The sequence below is a fragment of the Neltuma alba genome, unplaced genomic scaffold, assembly GCF_004799145.2.
Source record: "Neltuma alba isolate B1F8T4 unplaced genomic scaffold, ASM479914v2 tig00011416_pilon, whole genome shotgun sequence".
In the NCBI taxonomy this organism is placed as follows: Eukaryota; Viridiplantae; Streptophyta; class Magnoliopsida; order Fabales; family Fabaceae; genus Neltuma; species Neltuma alba.
The window spans coordinates 20,002-41,946 of NW_021636100.1; the positions used below are offsets into that span (position 1 = coordinate 20,002).

Here is a 21,945-nt window from a genome sequence, read left to right on the forward strand (position 1 = left end):
TTACGATTGACATCAAAATCATGAACTTCCATTTATAAAAAAAAAAAAAATTATGTCGTTAAAATACAACGAGCTGGCTAGAAGCAATTGATTGTTAGATCATGCCTAAGGTATTATCTGAGTCACTTTTTAAAGGCCATGCTAAAGAATCAAATTTTATCACATAAGAAAATCTTATATTTACATTATTATTAAACGACAAAAGTTCTTTGTACTTTTTATTTGAAAGCATAAAAATATTTTTAACTTCCAAATTTACTTTTTATTTTATTTTATTATTCATAGGCTGTTTTGAAAAAAATAAATAAATATAGGAAATAAAATAAATTGAGATCTTATATTCAGGATCAAATGGAATCTCTAACTAAATCTTATAGTATTAGATCAATCAATGATTTTCTTTGCATTCAGGTTAATAGGGAATTTATGGGTTTAGTGTGGAGCAAAAACCCTCCCTCTTTGCGACAGTAACCATTGGTTTTGCAGGTGGATGGGTATATGTGGAAATAATTAAAATTTAGAGATGTTAACTTTATTTGCTAACTGTAAATGTTGATGGGGACAAATAAAGATGTGGTAAAACGGTTCAATTCACGGGTTTTGGCCTATGACATATTGAGGCTATGCGGTGTGGCCTTAAAAACCCGCTTGCAGATAGATTAGCTTTTAATCATCCTAACCTGCTAATTTGTCAACAATTATTTATTTTTTTAATTTTTTTATCCAGTATAAAAAATATATTGAAACTTCTATTTTTTTCTTTAAAATACTTTATTGAAAGCACTAAATAAACGATAGGTACGTTTTTTTGTTTTTTAGATAGAATATAATATATAATAATATAATTATAATAATTAATAAAATTTTAAAAATAAAAAAATAAATATGGGTTAGCTTACTGGTTATTTAATAACAAGTTCACTTTTAGTCCATCCTTAGCTTGGCATTTTTGGCAGATTGGACTCACACCAGCCCTATACAAATCAATTTGACAACAGCAAGCAATCGACGTACTTTTGAGGTGATTGGCTTATTGAGGTTCTAAAAATGTGTTAGAACCAATGGCCATCAAAACAAGGCTTCTTTTTTTTCTTTTTTGGGCTAAAGAAATATATTCATATCATTCAAAGAAAAAAGAGTCTACAGAACATCAACACAAAAACCAAGGAAAAAAAAGAGAAAGTAAAATGGAACACTCTATAGTTGAATAATGCAAGTCAACTTCCAATGCTTTAACAAACAAGAAAACGGCTATAGAAGGTGGTAGTCTTGAGAGTTGCTCAACAAAAGTTCCCAACTTCTTTAACGCCAATGCTGCATCTTAAATCGCAGCTTTAATCTACTCCCTTGAAACAAGATAGGAATGCACTGGAATCCAAAATGGACCTCCAGGACAAGCAGCATACAAAAACGAGACCATACATCATTCAGCCTAAGAGCACCAACATCTAACCACAACACTCTATTTATAACCAAAGATACTAGAGACATCAAAAGACAATCATATTCTCCAGGTGGAACCCATCTCAAATCATCCTGCTTCTTTAGAACAACCTGTCCCAAGTTTGCATAATTTCTTTTCTTGCAAATAATAAAAGCAAACCAAAAATACAAAGGTAATACTAGTTTCATGACAAATCCATCCCTGTTAGTGAGAAAGCAATATTACAGCCACAAACTCTCCTCATAATCAACATAAAAGGACCAAATTAGATTCTCAGCTAAAACAATAGCAAATAGAAGGATAATTACATTCCAAATCAAATCTAGCCTCATTCGACTCTCCTTTCCTTCCATTTCTTTCCCATGTAAAGGATAGTTATTATATATTTCAAAAGCTCTTCTCAACCAGTTCCAACTCATCAAGATGATACAAAATTTCAACAAACAAATCAGGACCAAGCAGGAATCAGCATACTGCATACCTTAGAGACATTAGGTTTAGAAAGCCTTCATCACTATACCAATACCATCTTGGAGTCAACGAATGCATAAGCCATGAAGATAGCTCCAACCTAACCTTGAATCGCTCACCATCTTTGGATCGGAAAAATAGAGCACTCGGATTGACGCTATTACAGTAGAGATTGCTTCTGAATATTTCTTTTAGCAGTGAGATGCCAGCTTTTGCAAACCAATCATCCTCACCACTCTTTAATCTCTGCATCGCGACCTTTGATCATCTCAGTCTCCATCACTCTGATATTTTTTCTATTAGGGATTTGCCCTCAACTAACTTGGCTCTACCTTGGCCAACACCTGTCAGTCCTAATTTCTCAAATCTATAAAACAAATGCTTCTCCATTTCACTCCTAACAAGCTCTAAAAAACAGACCACGACACACACACGCCCTCAACTCACACACACAGCCGGACGTCCTCTCCCATGGCAAATGCCGAAGAGAGGCGCGGGAAAAAGAGCTCCCACTAACGGAGAGTGATAGGATAGAAATAGAAAAGAAAGATAGAAGAGAGTTCAGGGAAGGAGAAAGATGGAGAAAGATAGGAATGAGGAGAAGAGAATCAGAGGAGGGGTGATCCGAGAGAGAAAAACAGAGAGCATACTGAATAGTACGCTGTATATTCATGAAAATCAATACTGTACAATGGGTACCCTGATCGTGTCTATCTACAGGCCTAATTACAAAACTAATCCTTCTTAAATAACTCTCCTAACGGTTAGTGACCGTTGCTCCTACTACTATTTAAAAATAATTATAATAATACATCAATATTCCCCTCCCAAAAGATCCTTGCCCTCAAAGATTTGGAATAATAACAAAATCTGGAAATTGTTGCTGAAAACTACAGAGGGGCATCCAGGAGGCTTCTTCATCTAGTAAACCTTGCCACTGAACAAATGTTTTAGTAATTAACTTCCTTCTTTTTCTAGCATTTCTTTTTCCCAAAATCTTCTCTAGAACTAGTGCTGGTGGCACTTCAGGAAAATCAGGAGGTGGATGTCTAGGTTTAACAGAAGGGTTTGGGCACAACTTTAACAGAGAGACATGAAAAGTAGGATGAATTCTTGAGTCAGGAGGTAGGTCTAATCTGTAAGCAACAGCTCCAAGCTTCCCAATCACCTTGTAGGGGCCAAAATACCTAGGAGCCAATTTTTGAGAACTCCTAGAAGTAGCAGAAATATGTCGGTAAGGCTATAGCTTTAAGAAAACCCATTGCCCAATAGCAAATTCCTGATCAGCTCTTTGCTTCATTATATTTGCTACCCTATTGAGATGATGTTTTAAAAGACCCATCATTTCCTCCCTCGCTGTAAAACTCCTATCGACAGCATCCAAAACTGAATTATGAGGTAAATAGGGAGAATGGATTGGCGGTTTCTGCCCATAAAGCAATTCATAAGGTGTAGACTTTGCAGCTGAATGAAATGAAGTACTATACCACCATTCAGCTTGTGCAACCCATTTACTCCAATCCTTGGGTCTTTCCCAACACATGCATCTTAAATATGTTTCCAAACAGTGATTCAGCACCTCGGATTGGCCATCTATTTGGGGATGATAGGCAGAGGAAAGCTTTTGATCAACCCCTAGTACCCTTAAAAACTCTTTCCAGAAGTTGCTCACAAACAAAGGGTCACGATCACTTATGATTTCAGTAGGTGCTCCATGTAATTTATAAATCTGATCCACAAAAACCTGAGCTAATGTGGTAGCAGAAAAAGGGTGAGAAAGAGGAATAAAATGAGCATATTTGCTCAAGCGATCGATAACAACCCAAAGGGTGTCCTTGCCAAGTGATTTGGGAAGTCCCTTAATGAAATTCATAGTCACACTTTCCCAAACTCTGCTTAGAATAAGGAGAGGTTGTAGTAGTCCCGGGGGTGCAATAGCCTTATATTTACATCTAGCACAAGTATCACAAGCCTTGACAAATTCTGTCACATCATTAATCAACTTTTTTCTACCAAAATAAAGCTTTGATGCTTTTGTAAGTAGCTTGTATACCTGAATGGCCCCCTTGAGGACAAGAATGGAGCCATTGTAGGATTTGTGTCCTAAGGAACTGGTCCTTGCCAATGACTAGCTTCCCCTTTCTTCTTAGTAATTCACCATCCCAAGTGAAATGCCTCCAAGTTCCATTATGCTGCTGCACCTTATTGAGAAGAGTGGCGGCAAAATCATTGTCCTCCCAACTTGTTCTTATTTTCTGCAGTAACTCAGGAGAGGACGTATCAAAAGTTATGTGCATAAGTTGCTATCTAGGCATTCTGGACAAAGAATCAGCTACAGAGTTTTCATTCCCCTTTTTATATTGAATCTCATAGTCAAACCCAGCTAGCTTTGTCACCCAAAACTGTTGAAAAGAAGTATTTAGGTTCTGCCCCAAAAGGTACTTAATACTTTGTTGGTTTGTTTTAATGAGAAACTTTTGCCTCTCTAAGTATTGTCGCCAATGCAACACAGCTAGCACCATTGCCATAAGTTCTTTTTCATAAACTAAAAGTTGTTGGTGTCTAGGAACTAATCCCTTGCAGAAAAAGGCTATGGGCTATCCTTCTTGCATCAATACAGCCCCAATTCCAGTGCCACATGCATCAGTTTCCACTATGAATTCCTTAGAGAAATCTGGAAGCCTAAGAACAGGAGCTGAAGTAAGAGCATCTTTAAGTGTTTGGAAGGCTTGAGTTGCTGAATCTGACCACTGAAAGGCATTCTTTTGTAGTAATAAGGTTAGAGTTCTAGCCAAGTCACCATACCCCTTGATAAACCTCCTGTAATATCCAGTTAACCCCAAGAATCCTCTAAGTTGTTTAATGTTGCTAGGAGTGGGCCAATTGACCACAGCTTCTATCTTTTGTGGATCTGTGGAAACCGTGCCATGCTTGATAATGTGACCTAAGTAATCCACAGCAGCTGCAGCAAAGGCACACTTACTCCTCTTAACAAAGTAACAATTCTCTTGCAAGATTTTGAATGCTATCTGTAAGTGTTATTGATGGTCTGCAAGAGAAGAACTATAAATCAATATATCATAAAAAATAAAATAAATTTTCTAAGAAATGGTCTAAAAATGTCATTCATAGCTCCTTGAAAAGTAGCTAGTGCATTAGTCAAGCCAAATGGCATGACCAGCCACTCATAGTGTCTAGAATGGGTTTTAAAAGCTGTTTTATGGGTATCATTTGGTTCCATACGAATTTGGTGGTAGCCAGCCCTAAGATCTAGCTTAGTAAACCACCTAGCTTTACTTAATTCGTCAAAAAGATCTTCTACTAAAGGAATGGGGTACTGATTTTTGACAATATACTTATTAAGCTCTCTATAGTCCACACACATCCTCCATGTCCCATCCTTTTTCTTCACTAATACTATAGGAGCTGAAAAGGGTGAACAACTATCTTGAATTACCCCATTCTCTAACAATTCATTTATAATCTTTTCAATAACATCTTTTTAGGCTGTTGGGTATCTATAAGGTTTCAAACTAATACGATTTGTCCCTTTTTTTTAGAACAATAGGGTGGTTATGGCCTTCTCTCAAAGGAGATAATCCCTTAGGATCCCCAAAGACTTCTTGAAAATCATCCAGGACCCATTGAATTCCAGGAGGAATACTGCTGTCCACCTCTGAAATAGCAAAGCATTGAACCTCTGTTCCTTGCTGGTGACCAACTGGAGTAGGAAGAGTTGTTCTTCCTTCAAGTGGGTAGTCTCAATCCTTGCTGGTTGCACCATTTGATAGGTCCCTGGGATGTTGGCTTGCAACTTCTGTAATTTCTGTCATACTAGAAAAACATAGTGAGAGTTTCATAATCCCAAAAAGCATTTTTAATACTTTTAAGCCATTTTAAACCAAGAACTAAATCATAGGTTTTAAGATCTAAAATTCTAAAATCAAAGACAAATTCTAGGCCCTACATTTTCCAACAAAGCCCTTCCCAAAGTCCATGAACTTTGAGTTTCTTGCCACTTGCTATTGATACAAAGGATGTTTCTCTTGTATCAGTTTCCTAACCCAGCTTCTTGGCAAGCCCAAGGTCCAAGAAATCATGCGTGCTGCCATTGTCAATAAGAATTTGAACGGCACGCTTCTTAATAGTTCCTTGGACCCTCATGGCATCTGCACTGTTGGTCCCTTCAATTGCATGTAAAAAGATATGTGGAGTGGTCTCTGTTTCATCCCCTTCCATGATCTCCAAGTCTTCTTCTTCAGCATTATCTTCTTCTTCCAAAAGAACAAAATGGAGCTGCATTTTCTGGCGTTGTGGGCAGATGTGGTCTTTGGAAAATTTCTTATGGCAGAAGAAACACAGATTCTTGGCTCTGTGTTCAGCTTCCTCTTCTGCAGACAAAGTTTTGACCGGCTTCAATGCTCTTTTAAAGGACGAAGAGGAATTTTTAAAAGATGATGAAGAGGACTTATCTTTTGTGTGGGACCCACTCCTCAACAGGGTGTTTCTGGGATGAGTCAACGTATTTGAAGTAGATGATGCCACCTGGTTTGTGACTGACATGTGGGGTGTAGACTTGAAAGACGTGTTCTTCCTGGTCTGCTTGGAGATGGCTATTTCTTGGATCCTCACAAGCCTTCAAGCCTCATGCAATGTTCTTGGATTGAACATCTAAACCGAGGCTTCAATATCTGGTTTGAGGGCCAAAACGTAGGTGTCCACGAGGTAGTCTTCCAAAAGATCGAGCTTTGCTGTGATTGAGTCAAACTTAGCGTTGAATTCCACGAGAGACCCAGTTTGATGCAGGTGAGTGAATTCAACTATGGGGGTGTTGAGCAGAGGGCTGAAAGCATCTGTGAGGAGCCCGACATACTAGTCCCACCCCATCAGACGTCCCTTGAGACGTTTTTCCATCGCGAGTTGCCATTTGAAGCTCTGATCGTCCAGATGTATCGATGCGACCTTCACCTTCGAAGCCTTTGGAGTCTCATCGAATTCAAAAAATCTTTCACATCTTGCAATCCAGGCAAGCACGTTCAACCCGTTGAACCTCAGAAACTCCATTTTCGTAAATTGGGTCGGGCGTTGGTAACCATTGCGAGCTCCCCTGCGATCTTGATCATTAGGTCGCTCATGATTATTGTTGCGAATCATGAGTGTGCCGTCTCTAACATCCCGAACAAGATTCTGAAGCTGCGTGGTGACTCCCAATGCTGTTTCTTGAAGTTCATCGACGGTGCCTAGACGTTGTTTGATCAAATTCAAGCGTTCTTCCATTATTCTTGTCTGGCCACGGGTAAGTACCATACACCGAGCAGGAATTCGTGAATAATGCCAACGAAAAGGCTTGCTCTAAATACCATTGATAGGATAGAAATAGAAAAGAGAGATAGAAGAGAGTTCAGGGAAGGAGAAAGATGGAGAAAGATAGGAATGAGGAGAAGAGAATCAAAGGAGGGGTGATCCGAGAGAGAAGACAAAGAGAAAAACAGAGAGCATACTGAATAGTGCACTGTATATTCATGAAAATCAATACTATACAATGGGTACCCTGATCGTGTCTATTTATAGGCCTAATTACAAAACTAATCCTACTTAAATAACTCTCCTAACGGTTAGTGATCGTTGTTCCTACTACTATTTAAAAATAATTATAGTAATACATCAGAGAGAAACATGCTCCCACAAAGATAAACCCTAGGAGAGAAGAAAAGGGGGGAAAACCCCGCCGTCATCAAAACAAGGCTTCAAGTTTGCAGACACATGGAATTCCACCACATTGTAATGCAAACTGATTCGATTCGCTAGATGCTTTTAACATCTTGTGATGAGGAGGAGGGGTTGTGATATAGATCATTCTATAAGTCTATCATCAATGAGATTAGGGATATATATATAAATATATATGTGCTTTTATAATGGCTGGGATGTAGAGCTACATCACATACTTGCAGGTATATTATAAATCGTGTCATCATGGTCATTCTGAGATGATGATGGTATCAGATGTGCCAAATGGTTGTTCACGAATGTGCCTCACGACTTGTTTTTAATTAAGTTTTTTGTTGCATTCTTGGAGTTCCGGAAGATTAAGAAAAGTTCCCCAATAAAAAGTATACCATGCAAATTTTGTATATGCAGAATATCCTATGATTCAGGTTCCTCTTGCATGTAAAACTTTAATAGGAACCTTTTTTCCCAATTTTTTTCTAGGAGTGTATTTTCTTTTGAGTTTTTGCGTGCCTTTTTATCAAGAGAAAAGGAGTTTCTTTTTGCTACATGGGTTTGTATACATGTTTGGGTTAAACCTTGAATTTGTTCAGAAAGATTTGCTTTGAAAGTTTTTAAAGATGAAAGCTCAGTACTCAGAAGTTGTTTTGGGTATAAATTTATTGTGAAAATTAAAATCGTATGAATATTACTCTCTATTATTAAAAAATAATGTTCACGGTTAAAATAATATTATTACCCATTAATATTTGTAATATTATTATGATTATACGTCTAGAGCAAATTTACACGCTAAAAAAACCTTGAACGCTAAAGTTGCCGGAGTAGCAATGGCAGGGAAGCCCAAGACGTGAAAAGAGTGCTCATAGCAAAGATCCACAATAATTCCAAACACTCACATTATTATTTCCATCCTCTCATTCTCACACCATCATTCCGATGACCTTTTCGGATTCCCCACAACAAATCTTCCCGCCTTCTTCTCCGCCGCTACGTGGCCGCACCCGTCGATCACGGCTGTTAGATCGAACGGTGGAGCGTCGTCGGCCAGCCACTGATCGACGTAGAACATGGACTGCGAGCAGGGCTTGTGGGGCCCAGTCGACGTGACCTCGACGTAGTCGCAGAACCATCCGTGATGAGCTCCGGCACCGTCGGAGGTGAGGTTGAGGCGGCACACTGGCGAGCCGATGCAGGGGCCACGGCCGCTGAAGATGTCGTGATTGCCTCGCTCGAAGTAGTCGTGTGTGGGGCCCATCAGGCCCCATGACCTGAGGTTTGGGACCGACACCGACCGGCCTGAAGCATCGCTGAGCGTCACGCTGATTTTGGCATCGGTTCCGCCTTTGATGATAGAACCTGTCTTCACGTATAGCGTATAGACGCAGTCCCTCTGTTTGATGAAATGTCCAAGTGAGATTAATTTACATTAAACAATATCGCACTTAATGGCGACCAAATCTTTCAATATTAGGATTTCGGAAATAATCTGTAGTGAAAATTTACGCCAAAACAACCTGATCTGGGTTAGATAGCTTATTCATTCACCAAGTAAGAAAGCTACAGAAAAAATCATCTAAATTAGTGATCAAAACGATGTACATTTTTGACCTTGTTAATCTTTGATCTGGGGATAGCTTTAGATGGATCCTTAAGAAAGAGAATTTGATGATGGTGGTGATTCATGCAGATCTACTAGTAGCAATAAGCAATAGCTGAGAACAAGAATTTTTCCTTCGATTTGATGGAAAGCTAGAGAAAAAGATTAGATCTTTTAAAGGACTATGACTATGAATTGAAGAAAACTTACATCGGAATCTGCAGAAACTGCAGCGAGCAAGAGAGCTAGACATAGAAAAGAGAGTTGGCAGCTCTTCATGTTATGTGTCACTTGCTTTCTCGGTCACTCTCTCTCTGTATATTATTTGTGTTGTCTGTTGCAGTATTTATAGGCAATTTTCTTGTTCAAAAGGAATGAATTTTACTCTAGATTGTTCAAAATGACACTTGGTTACATCTTATTATTATCTTATTATTTCTTAAATCTGATTTCAATTATTCAGACGAAATGTGCATTTAAAAATTAAAATACATCCTTAAGTATGTAGATAAAACCGAAACTCAAGATGTTATAACGTGAGAGGGTTCCCCCTAAAAATAGGAAAATAAATTCTATTCTTGGCGGTGAAATTTGATAAAGAAAACACTTTTTTTATATTCCTACAGTGGGTTTTATTTAATTTAATAAAAAGGTTATAAGTATATAAATTCTGAAATTTAATAATAAGATCAAGCACTCAATCCTCTGAACTATTTTTTTAGGTATATTCAATACTCTGAAATTTTTTATGGTGTTTTTAACACTCTAAAGTATTTTTTTTAGGTGCCTTTGGAATCCTAAAAAATACTAAAAATACTTTATTGTGGTTAATATATATTTATTTAATGGACTTTTTGAAAAATTAATAATAAAATTAAATCTGTTTATAAAATTGCATCACAAAATATTTTAAAATTTTAAATGTATCTGGAAAAATATTTCAAGACAATGAACACATATTTTAACACGATATACATGTCAACATAATAGTTCGGACACCTATTATTACTGCTCCAATTTAGCAACACATGAAGATAGTGACAGCTAAGGAAAACGCGCTGGGGACACGAGCTCACTGCTTTAAATGACATGATTGAAAGGAATAAAACCGTAAATATGCCCCGGTTAAAAAAAAAAATATCACAAACAATATGTCAAATTTTTCACTCAATTCCATTGAATTCTAGGCAAACACATTCAGTCCAGTCTGCAGAGGCGGCTTAAAAACCTTTTTTTCAGTATATATCACTCACATACCTTTTCTTCCAGTATAGTAGAATCGCTCTTCTTTATACTACAAATGCTCTTAATGATTGCTAATTAGATGACCCTCCACCAACGCATAGTTCATAATTTATGAATAGGACAACTGGTTTTTTTTTTTTTTCAATGAAAACTGGATAACCATTACCTAAAAAGAGATACACCCTATTCAACCTTTAAAATGCATGTTCTAATAGCATGAAAAATAAGTTTTGTTAGTTCATCTAGTTCAAGAGTACATGTCTAGAGTTTAGGGTTAAGGTATTTAGGATGCTGAATAAATTACAAAATATTTTGAAGTTCTAGATAAACCTTAACACCTAAATTTTATCATATATATATATATATATATATAATCATTTTTCCCTGAATCATATAGAGCTTAAGAAAATAAACTGTGCTATTCATTACTTACCCATCATATTTATTTATTATAAATTTGATATTTAATATTAATATTGATAATGATAATATATCAATACATCAATAATCGCAAGATCACCACCACAGGAATGACAAGAAAAAATATCAAGCAATGTCTAATGTCTTAGGAGTAGCATAACAATAGCCTGTTTCATGAATGGCGTGTCAATTATGTACACATAAAATTCCTATCCACCAGAACAGCGCATAGCCATAATTTACATGACATGTACACTTTATCAAACTCATACGAGATGCAGTTCTAATGTGCGCAGCAAAGACAGAAAAACTTGTTAAAAGTTCTTGTGCACCGGACTGAATCAATGGAGAAGTAGCTGAAAAGTCTGATTAATAGTTAAATTTGCAGCTTCCACCTGTAGAATCCAGAAAGTTCAAATCTCATGAAAAGGGCATATCACCATCATCAATAATTCAATATCTCAATAAAGCCACGCATTATGGAAAATAAAGAAAGGGAAAAAGAAAAAGAAAAATAACTTATAATAAGGCAAAAGCAGCTGAAAAGGTTAGAGATACATATATAAATGCATCACCTACGATTAGCCAAATCCATAATCATTTCGTCCCCCACGGAAAAAGAAAAGACCCAAATTCTTAATCATGTGCACAGATATGGTCAGAACGTTTATCCCATTTACTAATCACGTAATTGCATAGCCCAGTGTGCAAATTAACTGATCAATTCTAAATTATAATTCAAATATGACATGCAAGAAGTTTGGATTTCATTCAACATATTTACAAATAAAAGAGCTTAAAACATGTTAAAGCTTTTCAAACATTCAAACATCGAAAAAGATTTTGGTTGACAGTAAAGAAAAATACTCTTTGTACATAACTTCAGAGGCCTTCAACCAACAAAATTAATGTTTTATGTTACATTTGTGTGGATATAGGAAGTAAACTTGGGCAAATGTTATAATATTTGATTACATATAAACTATTATACCTTCAGCATTGTTTATGAACTGCTTGAGCTAGATTCCTTTACTAAATGAGTCAAATTTGATCACAATTATTGACTTAACTAAAGCTGGGGTCAGTCTATCTAAGATACCAGCACGAGCATAGATAATGATTGGCTCCCCTCACCTTGATTACAAATTCCTGTGCACAGGGATTCAAATAAGCCAAGGTCTTGCCAGTTGCCACTAGTTGACAAGGCACTTAAAACATGTGACTCTCCCGAAAACATATCTGGCCTTGTTATCATGTTCCGTTGTTTTCATGGTTGTGTCAATTTCAAGGTTTCATGTCAGAGCTCTTAAGTAAGCAGCATGACCTCAAGGGCAATGTTGTTAGAGAACTCAAGGGCAATGTTGTTAGAGAATCAGAGGGGGCATTAAACGAGTCAAGAGCACTGGTTTGCTAAACCATGGTTGAACCAGTGTCAATTAATTAAAAAATATTCTTAAATAATACGTGTTAAAAAAAAAAAAACTTAGACAATATTTATTCATGTATCATCATACACGTCCAAATACGTCCTATAATATTTATTCATATCAATCTCATGTATGCCAAACTAACATACTTTCATACACACTCAAATTAAATACTATATATTGCCTATTACAAATCCCAAAATCATCAAATATGCTATATTAATATTTCAACTAAACTAGTGTAAGCTTCCATAATAAACTGGAACTGCCAATAAATCATCAATCATCAAATATATATATATATATATATATATATATATAACGCTAAAGAAAACCCAACTAAATGACAAATAAAAACACGAAATAACACCATAGAAAAGTTCCTTGTCCAAACCACCCATCCGGTTTTGACCACCCTGCACAAGGGTGTTATAATAAAATATAACATGCCCAAGCATAATGTTATAATATCCATATCAAGATATAAAACTACACATGCAACTAAGGATCTGTTTGGTATGAGGGCGATGGAGGGAAGAGAAAAAGAGGGGAAATTTTAATGAGCTCGTTTTGAAAAATTCAAGAAGTGGGCTTAAAATTTTTCAACTGATTTTTCTTACTCTTTTATATTACATTTACTCTTTATCAAAATTTTATAACCCCACTTTTCTAATTTTTCAAATGGCCTCATTAAAATTTTCTCTCCCCTCTCCTTCGCTTCATTTCCCTCTTACCAAACACACCCTAAGATCTCTCCCACAGTGGATCCACAACCCAGTGCGGATCATCTTCCTATGAGGAATTCCACTGGGGCATGATTGGGATATCTTACAGTGCTCTATGAACATATTTTTTGCAAATTTCGCAGATGCACTTATATGATAATTTAATAAAAATAAATAAAATTCATAACACTCAGCTTATTGATGCATTTTATTGACGAGTAAATAAATAAAATAAGGATATTTATGTAAAAGTTCAACAAAATACATTAAATATTAAAAGGCTAATACTATTAAGAGAGAAGCCCAAAGATTCATAAAACAGCAGTTAACTTGTACTTCTTTTTTATTTTCTACTATTTTATTGTCAAAAGACATTTTCTTGGTTCTAAAACCATTGGACAAACATCAAGAGCAAAAGGGTATTCCGAATTCAGCACTAGAAAATCAGCTAGAAAACTCGGATACCATATATGTCTGTGCGTGCAGGAAAATGCACAGATATGAGTATGCAAATTTGCATGAATATCCATTAAGTGTGTGAGGGCGAGTATACATATTGACGTATGTGTGAAACTCTAAGTGTGTGTATTAAAAAAAAACAAAAAGAAAACCCATAAAGAGAACAACTGCATTATCCACATAAGCAGTACAACATCAAATAGTGGTAGTAAATTTTTTCTGCATGAAATAAATAAAATCCTACATGAGAAAAACATAATTATAATAAAATATGGGATAAAGCAGGGAACTGAAAGATATTCTCCAATGGATAAAAAGGAAAGGAAAATGTTGGTCTTCTATTTCTTGAACAGAACTTATGGCCACGCCAGACAGAAATAATCAAGCTGCAAGTAAACACTGGGATAAACATATTCAATAGATGACCGATAGATATTAATGATAAATAGAATGAGGAAGCCATGGAGGCATGACAGACTGGAAGTGACACATGCTTGGCAGAGTTAGGTGGAATTTACTGAATGTAAATAATAGAATTAAGATAGCAATAACAGTTACCTTGGTCAACGGCTGGAGCTGCCAAGATCAAAGTCCATGGTGTAGTCATACTCAATTGTTGGAATTACAGAGGCCATGAATTTCAAGAACAAGAATAGATACCTATGAAAATAAATAAATGATTGTAGCATCTCATACAAATTAGAAGAAATAGAAAGAATGAAAGATCACTTCTGCTTCTGCACTCAGCCATTAGCAGTAACATGAAATGCGAATAGTAGTGCTCAGATTTAAAAGTTGGCACTTTGTTCTTCTTCAGTTTCAAGATGGAAGCCTAATAGAGTGCCAATTGATAAAGAAGTCGTGTGCACAGTAAATTGGGGGCTGACTTGGAATTTAATCAATCTAATTTTATTTTATTAATATTTATTTCAGTGATTTTAGAGGTTAGTTTAAGTGCAGCACATGTTCAGGAGTAATTGGTGTCTGTTATGATTATTTACTGAGCCCAGAATTTTATTTTAAATATTTTTATTTTCCTATTCCTAAGTCATGCTTTAATGTGCCTAAATTTTTGGAAGTAATATTACCTCCGGTCCTAATTATAAGAGCTAGTTGACTAATTTGAGGAGATTAAGAAAGTAAGTTGAGTTAGTTATTTGTTCTAAATAGGTGTTGTCTTTCCTAAAATATCCTTGCTAATCAAGTGTATTAACTAGAACTATAATTATTAGAAGGATTATCTTGGAAAAAATTGAGTAAATATGAGAAGGATCATCCTTATTAGTTTGTGAAGTTAGATCCTAATTCCATACCCCTCCGGTCCTAAATATAAGACCCATTTTGTGGTATAAATTAGACTAAAAATGGGTCTTATATTTAGGACAGGAGGAGTATTCTAATAAACACTTTTCTTCCTTCTCTCTCTCAATCTATCTTAGATCCTATCAAAGACTACAGTGACCAGTATAACTATTCAACAAGTACAAATAAAATTCATGATTGCCGTATTATGGAACTATCCATTAGAAGGAGGGAACAGTCCTTCCATTAAGCCCTAATAATATAGAATCCAATTTCAGAAGAATCGTACCAAGTTTAAGTACTTCATGGATTTTCAAGAACCCAGAGAAATCTCATTTCTAGGGAGACCAAGTACCAAGTCAAAGGGGACTAATTCAACTCTTCAATGAAGGCATATGTCATCAAATTCTATTGTAGACAATTAAAATGATTGATGACATTATCAATTCATAAAACAAAAATTTTTAACATCTGCAAATCAGCCGGAAAATCAAAATATAAGTAGGTAACAGGAAAAAAGCACATGAGCATGCTTAACAGTGAGCTCTAACAGGTTTAAACCTTTGGCCATTTGTCAGATCTCAAATTGTCCAATATCAGAAGACATGGACCAAACATTCTCTAAAGAGGGGCTGAAAGTACATTTTCATTGAAAAAGCATTTTTGAAGTTAATAGTTAATCTATTTGCATGAAATATTGATGATGTTACAGAATCCAGAACCAGAGCTATCATATACATCTAACCAGAAAAGTTGGAATTTATGCCACACAGAGCAATTGAATGCCAAAGAAAGCAGCTTATATGAGGCAGAAAAAGGTTTTACTTGTCAACTTCTGGTTCAACTCCTCGTGACATCAGGACATCAATAATTTTCTTCATCACTGCTCCATGTCGACAAGGATGAATAGATGCATGCTTCCCAGGCAAGTGAGGGTGGTCCTCAATTGTTACCTGCATATGCATTCAATAAGCTCTATGCAATTGAACTTTGCATTTTGCTGAACTGTCCATATTCCTAATTTATAAGCACATGCTAGCTTGCAGAATAGTGGAAGCCCAGAAACATAATCAATGAGGACAATGATCACTGCATTTTAATTGATAACTAACATCCATTCCTTGTAAATCTTCTCAAATAAACAAAAAACTATCATTTCAAATTGAACATAATCATCCAAATGTTTCTCACCGTTTTGCGTGCATGGTCTTGACTAACATCTTCAAGGACAAGTTCTGGTTGCAAAAGCATCCTTGACTGCCACAAAACAAAATCTAATCATCTGGTCTACCTGGTTTCTAGGGAGTACAACTGAATACGGTGGAAGAGAAACTAATTTGTCTGCCACAGCCACCTTTTCGTGGCTTGATAATAAAGCATCAAGTAAAAGTGACGGTTCCTTTTTGTTTTTGGAAGTGTCAAGGCCATATGCACTAAAATAAACCTTTAAATGCATGTTTCAATATCTCCAATATATATGAATACATTGAAATATACAAGTGGCAAGGTTCGAGTGAGTAACACTGACCTCATCATATCCAGTAAGCCACACTCGAGGGGTTTGATAATACTTGTCATACCTGCAAAACAAGAAAAGACTAGCTTTTATAGATGGTTGCCAGAATAGTAATTGGCTTCTAATATAAGCACAAAATGGACCACCATCATGATACGTCAATTATAAAAGTATAACATCACTGCTCTGCATGACATTAAAATGAATGAGTTTTAGAAGGAGGTATCTGCTAAAACACGAATGAAAAAAATGAGATTGAAACTGAACTTACGTGATGCTGACATCATATGTTCGGGTTCGAAGAATATTATCATCATCAGGTTCTTGGGCGACTAAATATGTGGACTGGAGAGTTGCACCCATTTGGTGTAACAGCATACAAATGACACAGATCAGAATTATTATATTAGTAACAAATAAAAAGCAACACCAAAAGTAAACTACTTAACAAGAACCAGGCAAAGGCAAAATAAAACTAAAGAGTACAAAGAAATTATAAAAGAGAACAAAATTTATCATAGTTAAAAAATCCGAATTAAAGTTCACGTTCAGGTATGCCATGATCCACTCATACGGTAACATTGAAATTGTAAGATCTTGAACAGAAGTGTGGTTATGGTGGTGAGGAAGAAGTTCAAAAAATCAACGCCATTAAGAATTTAAGATGTGATCGTGGGGTCATTGCCAATGCTCAAGTGAGTAATCCTCACCTGATGGAAATGCCAGAAAGGGTTGTAGTATCACTCAGATTTTTTAACAAAATGTAACTCAATATACGGTTGGATCTTGCATACGGTACTGTAAACTTTTGAAATCAAGATAACGCGGGCCAAGCATGACACTCAAGACACGTATTGAATAACATATTACCTAAAATGTGCCTATGAAATCAACACACACAAGGCCAGGCGTAAGATTCCACTTAATAAATCTCACTGAGAATTTTCAATGCCCCAATTTGTTTGAACACAGTTTTGCTAAAAGTTATTATCGTATTACATATCAAGGTGATTCCTCCAGCAATGCTTTTGCTAAGGGGGAAAAAATGTAAGAGGATGTGAATCTATGGAAATTTGCAGTCAAGAAAATTGTCCAACAGTGTGAAAATGAAATTCCAGACTAAAACAGCAGTTGGTGTTGGTATATAGGTCAAAAAATGTAAGTTGAATTACATTGTTGGACAGTGGCCAGTGGCCACAACAACATGGGGAGAAAGAGCAAAGGCTTCTTCCAAATGAGACAGTTTTGGCTCCAAATAACATAGTATTAGCAAAAGAAAATGGATTTCAAAGGAACAATAGGAAGAGGGCTGTTATAAAACACCTTCATTATTGAAAACGTTAAAACAGTTATCTGTAAATTTATCTGGTTGAATTTGTCCAAAAGAAATTATTCAGTTGAGAAAACTGAAACTTCAAAATTTTATATACTTCAAAAAGTGTAAAGAATGTACTACCACAGAGATTTTCTTGTAGAAAGATTCATATGACTTGCTATAAGAATCATAACACATTAGTGTTGCTTTCATATATTCCTGGTTTTCCAGTTCTCTAACCAGGCAATAAATGAAACATCAGGAACATACTAGATTCAAGCAAAACCTATTGAACCATAAAGTACTTATAAAACTCATCCATCATTCTGATTTTTTTCTTCTTGGTTCCTAATCATCCGAAAAAAGAACAAAGTATCTCACTTGGAGGAGAAAAGCAATATAATATCAAATCATTGCACTTCAGGTTATTCATAGAGCCCTACCACATAATGAAAATGGTATCAACTTACAGGATCTGTTACAATAATATTGTCAGCTTCTTCAAACTCTTCCATATCTGGTATATCGTCATCTTCATCAACTCCCCTGTTGGAAGAAATTGGCTTAACAGAATCCTTTTTGCTGATTTCCAGGCTTTCCATGGAAGGTAAATTCTCATCCTCATCAGATTTACCTTCTAAGAAAATAAAAATGCGCAGATATAAGAATCAAATAAATAATGCAAAAACACAATAGGCTTTAGTAAAACTCATACCCTTAGGCTTCCCATGAGTTGCTAGCCACCCATCATTATCTTCATTATCAAGTAAAACTTCTCCTCCAGCAGCTTCATACTCTTCTTCTACAGATGCAGCTCTTCGAAGACAAGGCACTATTAAACCAATTCAAAATTCAGCACCAAATAGGACGACTATGAGGGGAAAGGGAAGGAAAACAACAGAGGGGTAAAAGTACATCTGATTCGGTAATGGATGGTTAACTCATTAAAGTTAAAAAAATAGCCATTTTGTTCAGCTCCAAAGTTCTAACACAGACTACCCCATATCTTGCAAAGCCTCTCAGCCACTGCACCTTAGATGACATGTGCCTCTCATATAGAATTATGATTATGTATTCTGACCCAAGAGCCAAAGCAAAGAATTTAAAAAGGTAGAATCTTTCGCCAGATATGATCTGAACCGAAGTTCACATAAGCAACAGTTTTTCACGACTTGCTCACACCATCCACTCAGTCCATTATAACTGCTCACTAATAATAACAAATAATGAGACCATCAATACATAAAATAACTAGTAAAAAGGTTTGGCCAATTTCAATTGTCCTTTGCAGCACCAAATTAAGCAGAGAGGGGCACAGCAAATCCAATGCTCCCTAGGATCACAAATTTATTCTCACTAAAACAAGAGAAATCAAATAAGCACAAATAAGTAAAGAATTGCACAAATAAGTTTATGTCCTCATCCTCATAACTTTACACATTTATGTAATGTTCTACAGTCCATTACAATGGCAACTTTGTCAAGTAAGTCAACAATTGAAATGATGAAGTCGCCATACTTTCTAGTTTTACACGTGATGGTAATTGATGGGAGTGCTGAATAAGACCCCCGAGTACGCACAGCTTATTCAATAATTAACAATACAATAAACTTCCAATATTTATCACCAACTACGTAATTTTCCAATACCACACAGCAACTACTTTAAATAGTAGAGTATAAGACAGACAGAACACAGCACATTTATGCAGAAGCACAATTAGAATTAGTATAAGGCTTTCATACAGGAAAATTTACTGTTTCTCATAAATAAAAGCAAATAAAAAAAATCCCACGTGGAGCTTAAATTCATGTTGATCTTACCATTTCTAGTGATTAAGAATTGCTTCTCTGGTGGTAAATATGCCTTCCTCTTGTTAGGGTCACCTGACTCCCTATTTTGAGTGATGAAACATAGAATCAAAATAAGCATACAGAAGAAAATCAGCAGCTGAAATAAAATAGCTCTGAAGATTCTATCCTTGTAATATATAGTATTTACATGGATAAAGAAGATTCAAACTTTGATTAATGGCTAGTTAATTATCATAAATTCAACTGGAACCCCCAATCCTCACTCACAACACGATCACACCAGACCTCCAGTAGAGAAGTAAAAATATATCTGCCCATGATAAGAACTGCTTCCTCAGGGTGCACGCTTACCTAACCAAAGCTTCAAATTAAAGTAACGATCCGGTACCCTCCCCAAATCAACAAACAAGAATAATACGGAAATATTTGAGCAATTTTCTGAGATACTAAATGGGTATGTTCAGTAAATTACCAAGACCAGGTGGGGCATTTGGCGACGAGATTATCGCCGGCTTCAACGAACTCGGTGACGCTGAGAACTCCTTTCTCTTTGAAGGCCGAGACCGTTCGAGGGCCCGTGATCCTCTCCACAGTGCCTTTGAAAGCTTCGTGGAGTTTCTGAGACAAAACCATCTCTTCCTCACGGGATTTGGCAGCTTCTGAGAGAAATTGTCAAGAGGGTGGGGCGATTTCAATGCCAAAGCGAAGCTTGGATTTTCCTAGTGATTCTCGGAATCAATCAAGGAATTTTCGTGCCAAAATATTTTTCGCTGGGTTGCTTCTATCTAAATCCTAAAGTACACCTTTTTTTTTTTCTCCAACGAAAGTCTTTTTTTTTTTTTTTTGAATCTCTGGATAAGACACGACTCATGAGGAATGAGTCTTGAAATTTTGTGCAAATCATAATGACTTAACTTTTCTATTTATGGAACTTATCTTCTTTATACAATACAGCATTGTACACATTTTTTGTTAGTTAATTTTTTAACGAGAGATTTAATTCTAAAATTTTCTCTCTTTTTTTTTAAATTGCTACCAAAAAAGTTGTGGATAATTCTAATAGGAAATTTTAGTCTTGACTTATTTTATTATCACATTGGCCAAAACAAAGCTTTAATATTGGGTAGCATAAAATCTCTCTTTATCTTAATAATAATTTCAATATTTATAAATTTCAAAAAAGCCAAGGTGCGTCTTGGCCAAAAAAATAGGAAAGGTGGAAAAATTAGGGAAAAAATTTCAATAAAATTTTTGTTAATGAAAATAAATAGATAAATTTTTATATACCTTTTTTATTAAAAAAAACAATTTTATTCAAAGTAAATAAAAATTTTATATATAAAATGGTCAGCCCATCATGCATGGTTAATTTGAGCAAAACCTAAATAAACTAGAGGAGAAGGTAACAGCACTTCAAAAACTAGTTAAAGCTTGAGTCTTCTAAGCAACTGCAGTGCCACCAAATTTAACACTGCTTGAAATCACAAAACACAGGAGTAGATACTGCTCGGCGACATTGATAAAACAAGAGATATGGGAGGATGTCATCACAGATAGCTAATACATTTAATTAGTAAAGATATTTTAGAAAAAACAACATCTATTTATTACAAATAACTAATTTAACTTGTTTCCTTAATTTCTTTAGATTAGTCAACTAAATCTTATAATTAGGACCGGAGGTAGTAAATTTTTATATATGGAAGCTATTGCTAGTCTAAAAATTTTATCACTCATATTTTGATATAAATCTTTCTTACTATTATAATTAACCTAAAAGCTGATAACAAACAAAACAACATCTCCTAAAAAATCAGCATATCAATTGTTAGTTTTTCTTGTTACCTTGCGTTCTAGCTTGTTTAATGTGATCTACACATCTTGGTCTTGCTCATTTAAATAAGATCATGAATTATTTACAATTTTAATCCATCAAATTTTAGATTTTCATTTTGTTTAACCTTACTTTATGTATTTGCGTCATATATAAGAAAACGAGAAATTGTTGTCTTTCTTGCAACTCAGTGTTTGTGATGGTTCTTAGGTGTTGGGTTTCTGCGAATCTTCAAGCCAAAAAGATTCGCACCGAGACTCGTGATCCTTTGCTCTCCATACAGGCATAAAATGGGCAGTGTTATACCTGTTGAGGATTACATGAGGCTGCTTATTGCTTTCTTATTTTTTTCTATTTGGTTTTTTATGTCTTCTCCTTGTCCTCTACTTTTGGGATTCTCTCTCAGTGCCATATTTGTCTTTCTTTGGGAGTTTCAAGGCCTTTATGGCCTCTGTGGACTTTCCTCTCCAATTTTACTCTATCAAGGTTTCAACAAACTTTATGGTTCCGTTGGTACCAAGCATTAAAAATGTGGGATTAGGATTGGAATTACAATTGAAAAAAATCATTAAAATAATATTTAGTATCAATAATTGTTACCAAACCCATAGAGGTCGGATTAGACAATACTACTTCCCCCAT

At 35.6% G+C, this 21,945-nt stretch overlaps 3 protein-coding genes across 5 annotated transcripts; all 3 read right to left on the reverse strand.

The window, feature by feature from the left end:
* Positions 1 to 4,512: 4,512 nt before the first annotated feature.
* Positions 4,513 to 5,699, reverse strand: LOC114713084 (uncharacterized mitochondrial protein AtMg00860-like). Its single transcript, XM_028897671.1, has 2 exons — positions 5,580 to 5,699; positions 4,513 to 4,944 (listed from the first exon to the last, which is right to left on the reverse strand). Exons 1-2 carry the CDS (start codon positions 5,697 to 5,699, stop codon positions 4,513 to 4,515), a joined length of 552 nt encoding a protein of 183 aa, XP_028753504.1.
* A 2,828-nt stretch (positions 5,700 to 8,527) lies between these two features.
* LOC114713082 (PLAT domain-containing protein 3-like) lies at positions 8,528 to 9,555 on the reverse strand. The gene is made up of 2 exons (XM_028897670.1): positions 9,456 to 9,555; positions 8,528 to 9,038 (listed from the first exon to the last, which is right to left on the reverse strand). Exons 1-2 carry the CDS (start codon positions 9,522 to 9,524, stop codon positions 8,577 to 8,579), a joined length of 531 nt encoding a protein of 176 aa, XP_028753503.1. The 5' UTR covers positions 9,525 to 9,555; the 3' UTR covers positions 8,528 to 8,576.
* Positions 9,556 to 10,966: 1,411 nt separating this feature from the next.
* Positions 10,967 to 20,234, reverse strand: LOC114713079 (autophagy-related protein 3). 3 transcript variants are annotated; one of them, XM_028897662.1, is made up of 10 exons: positions 19,942 to 20,234; positions 19,479 to 19,549; positions 18,370 to 18,486; positions 18,125 to 18,288; positions 16,611 to 16,684; positions 16,352 to 16,403; positions 16,015 to 16,080; positions 15,649 to 15,776; positions 14,080 to 14,181; positions 10,967 to 11,305 (listed from the first exon to the last, which is right to left on the reverse strand). In XM_028897662.1, exons 1-9 carry the CDS (start codon positions 20,100 to 20,102, stop codon positions 14,085 to 14,087), a joined length of 930 nt encoding a protein of 309 aa, XP_028753495.1. In that variant the 5' UTR covers positions 20,103 to 20,234; the 3' UTR covers positions 10,967 to 11,305; positions 14,080 to 14,084. The 3 variants fall into 3 exon arrangements, with proteins under 3 accessions (XP_028753495.1, XP_028753493.1, XP_028753494.1); XM_028897660.1 differs by having other exon boundaries at positions 18,125 to 18,291; positions 19,942 to 20,233; XM_028897661.1 differs by lacking the exon at positions 10,967 to 11,305 and adding an exon at positions 13,559 to 13,920 and having other exon boundaries at positions 18,125 to 18,291.
* Between the last annotated feature and the right edge of the window lie 1,711 nt (positions 20,235 to 21,945).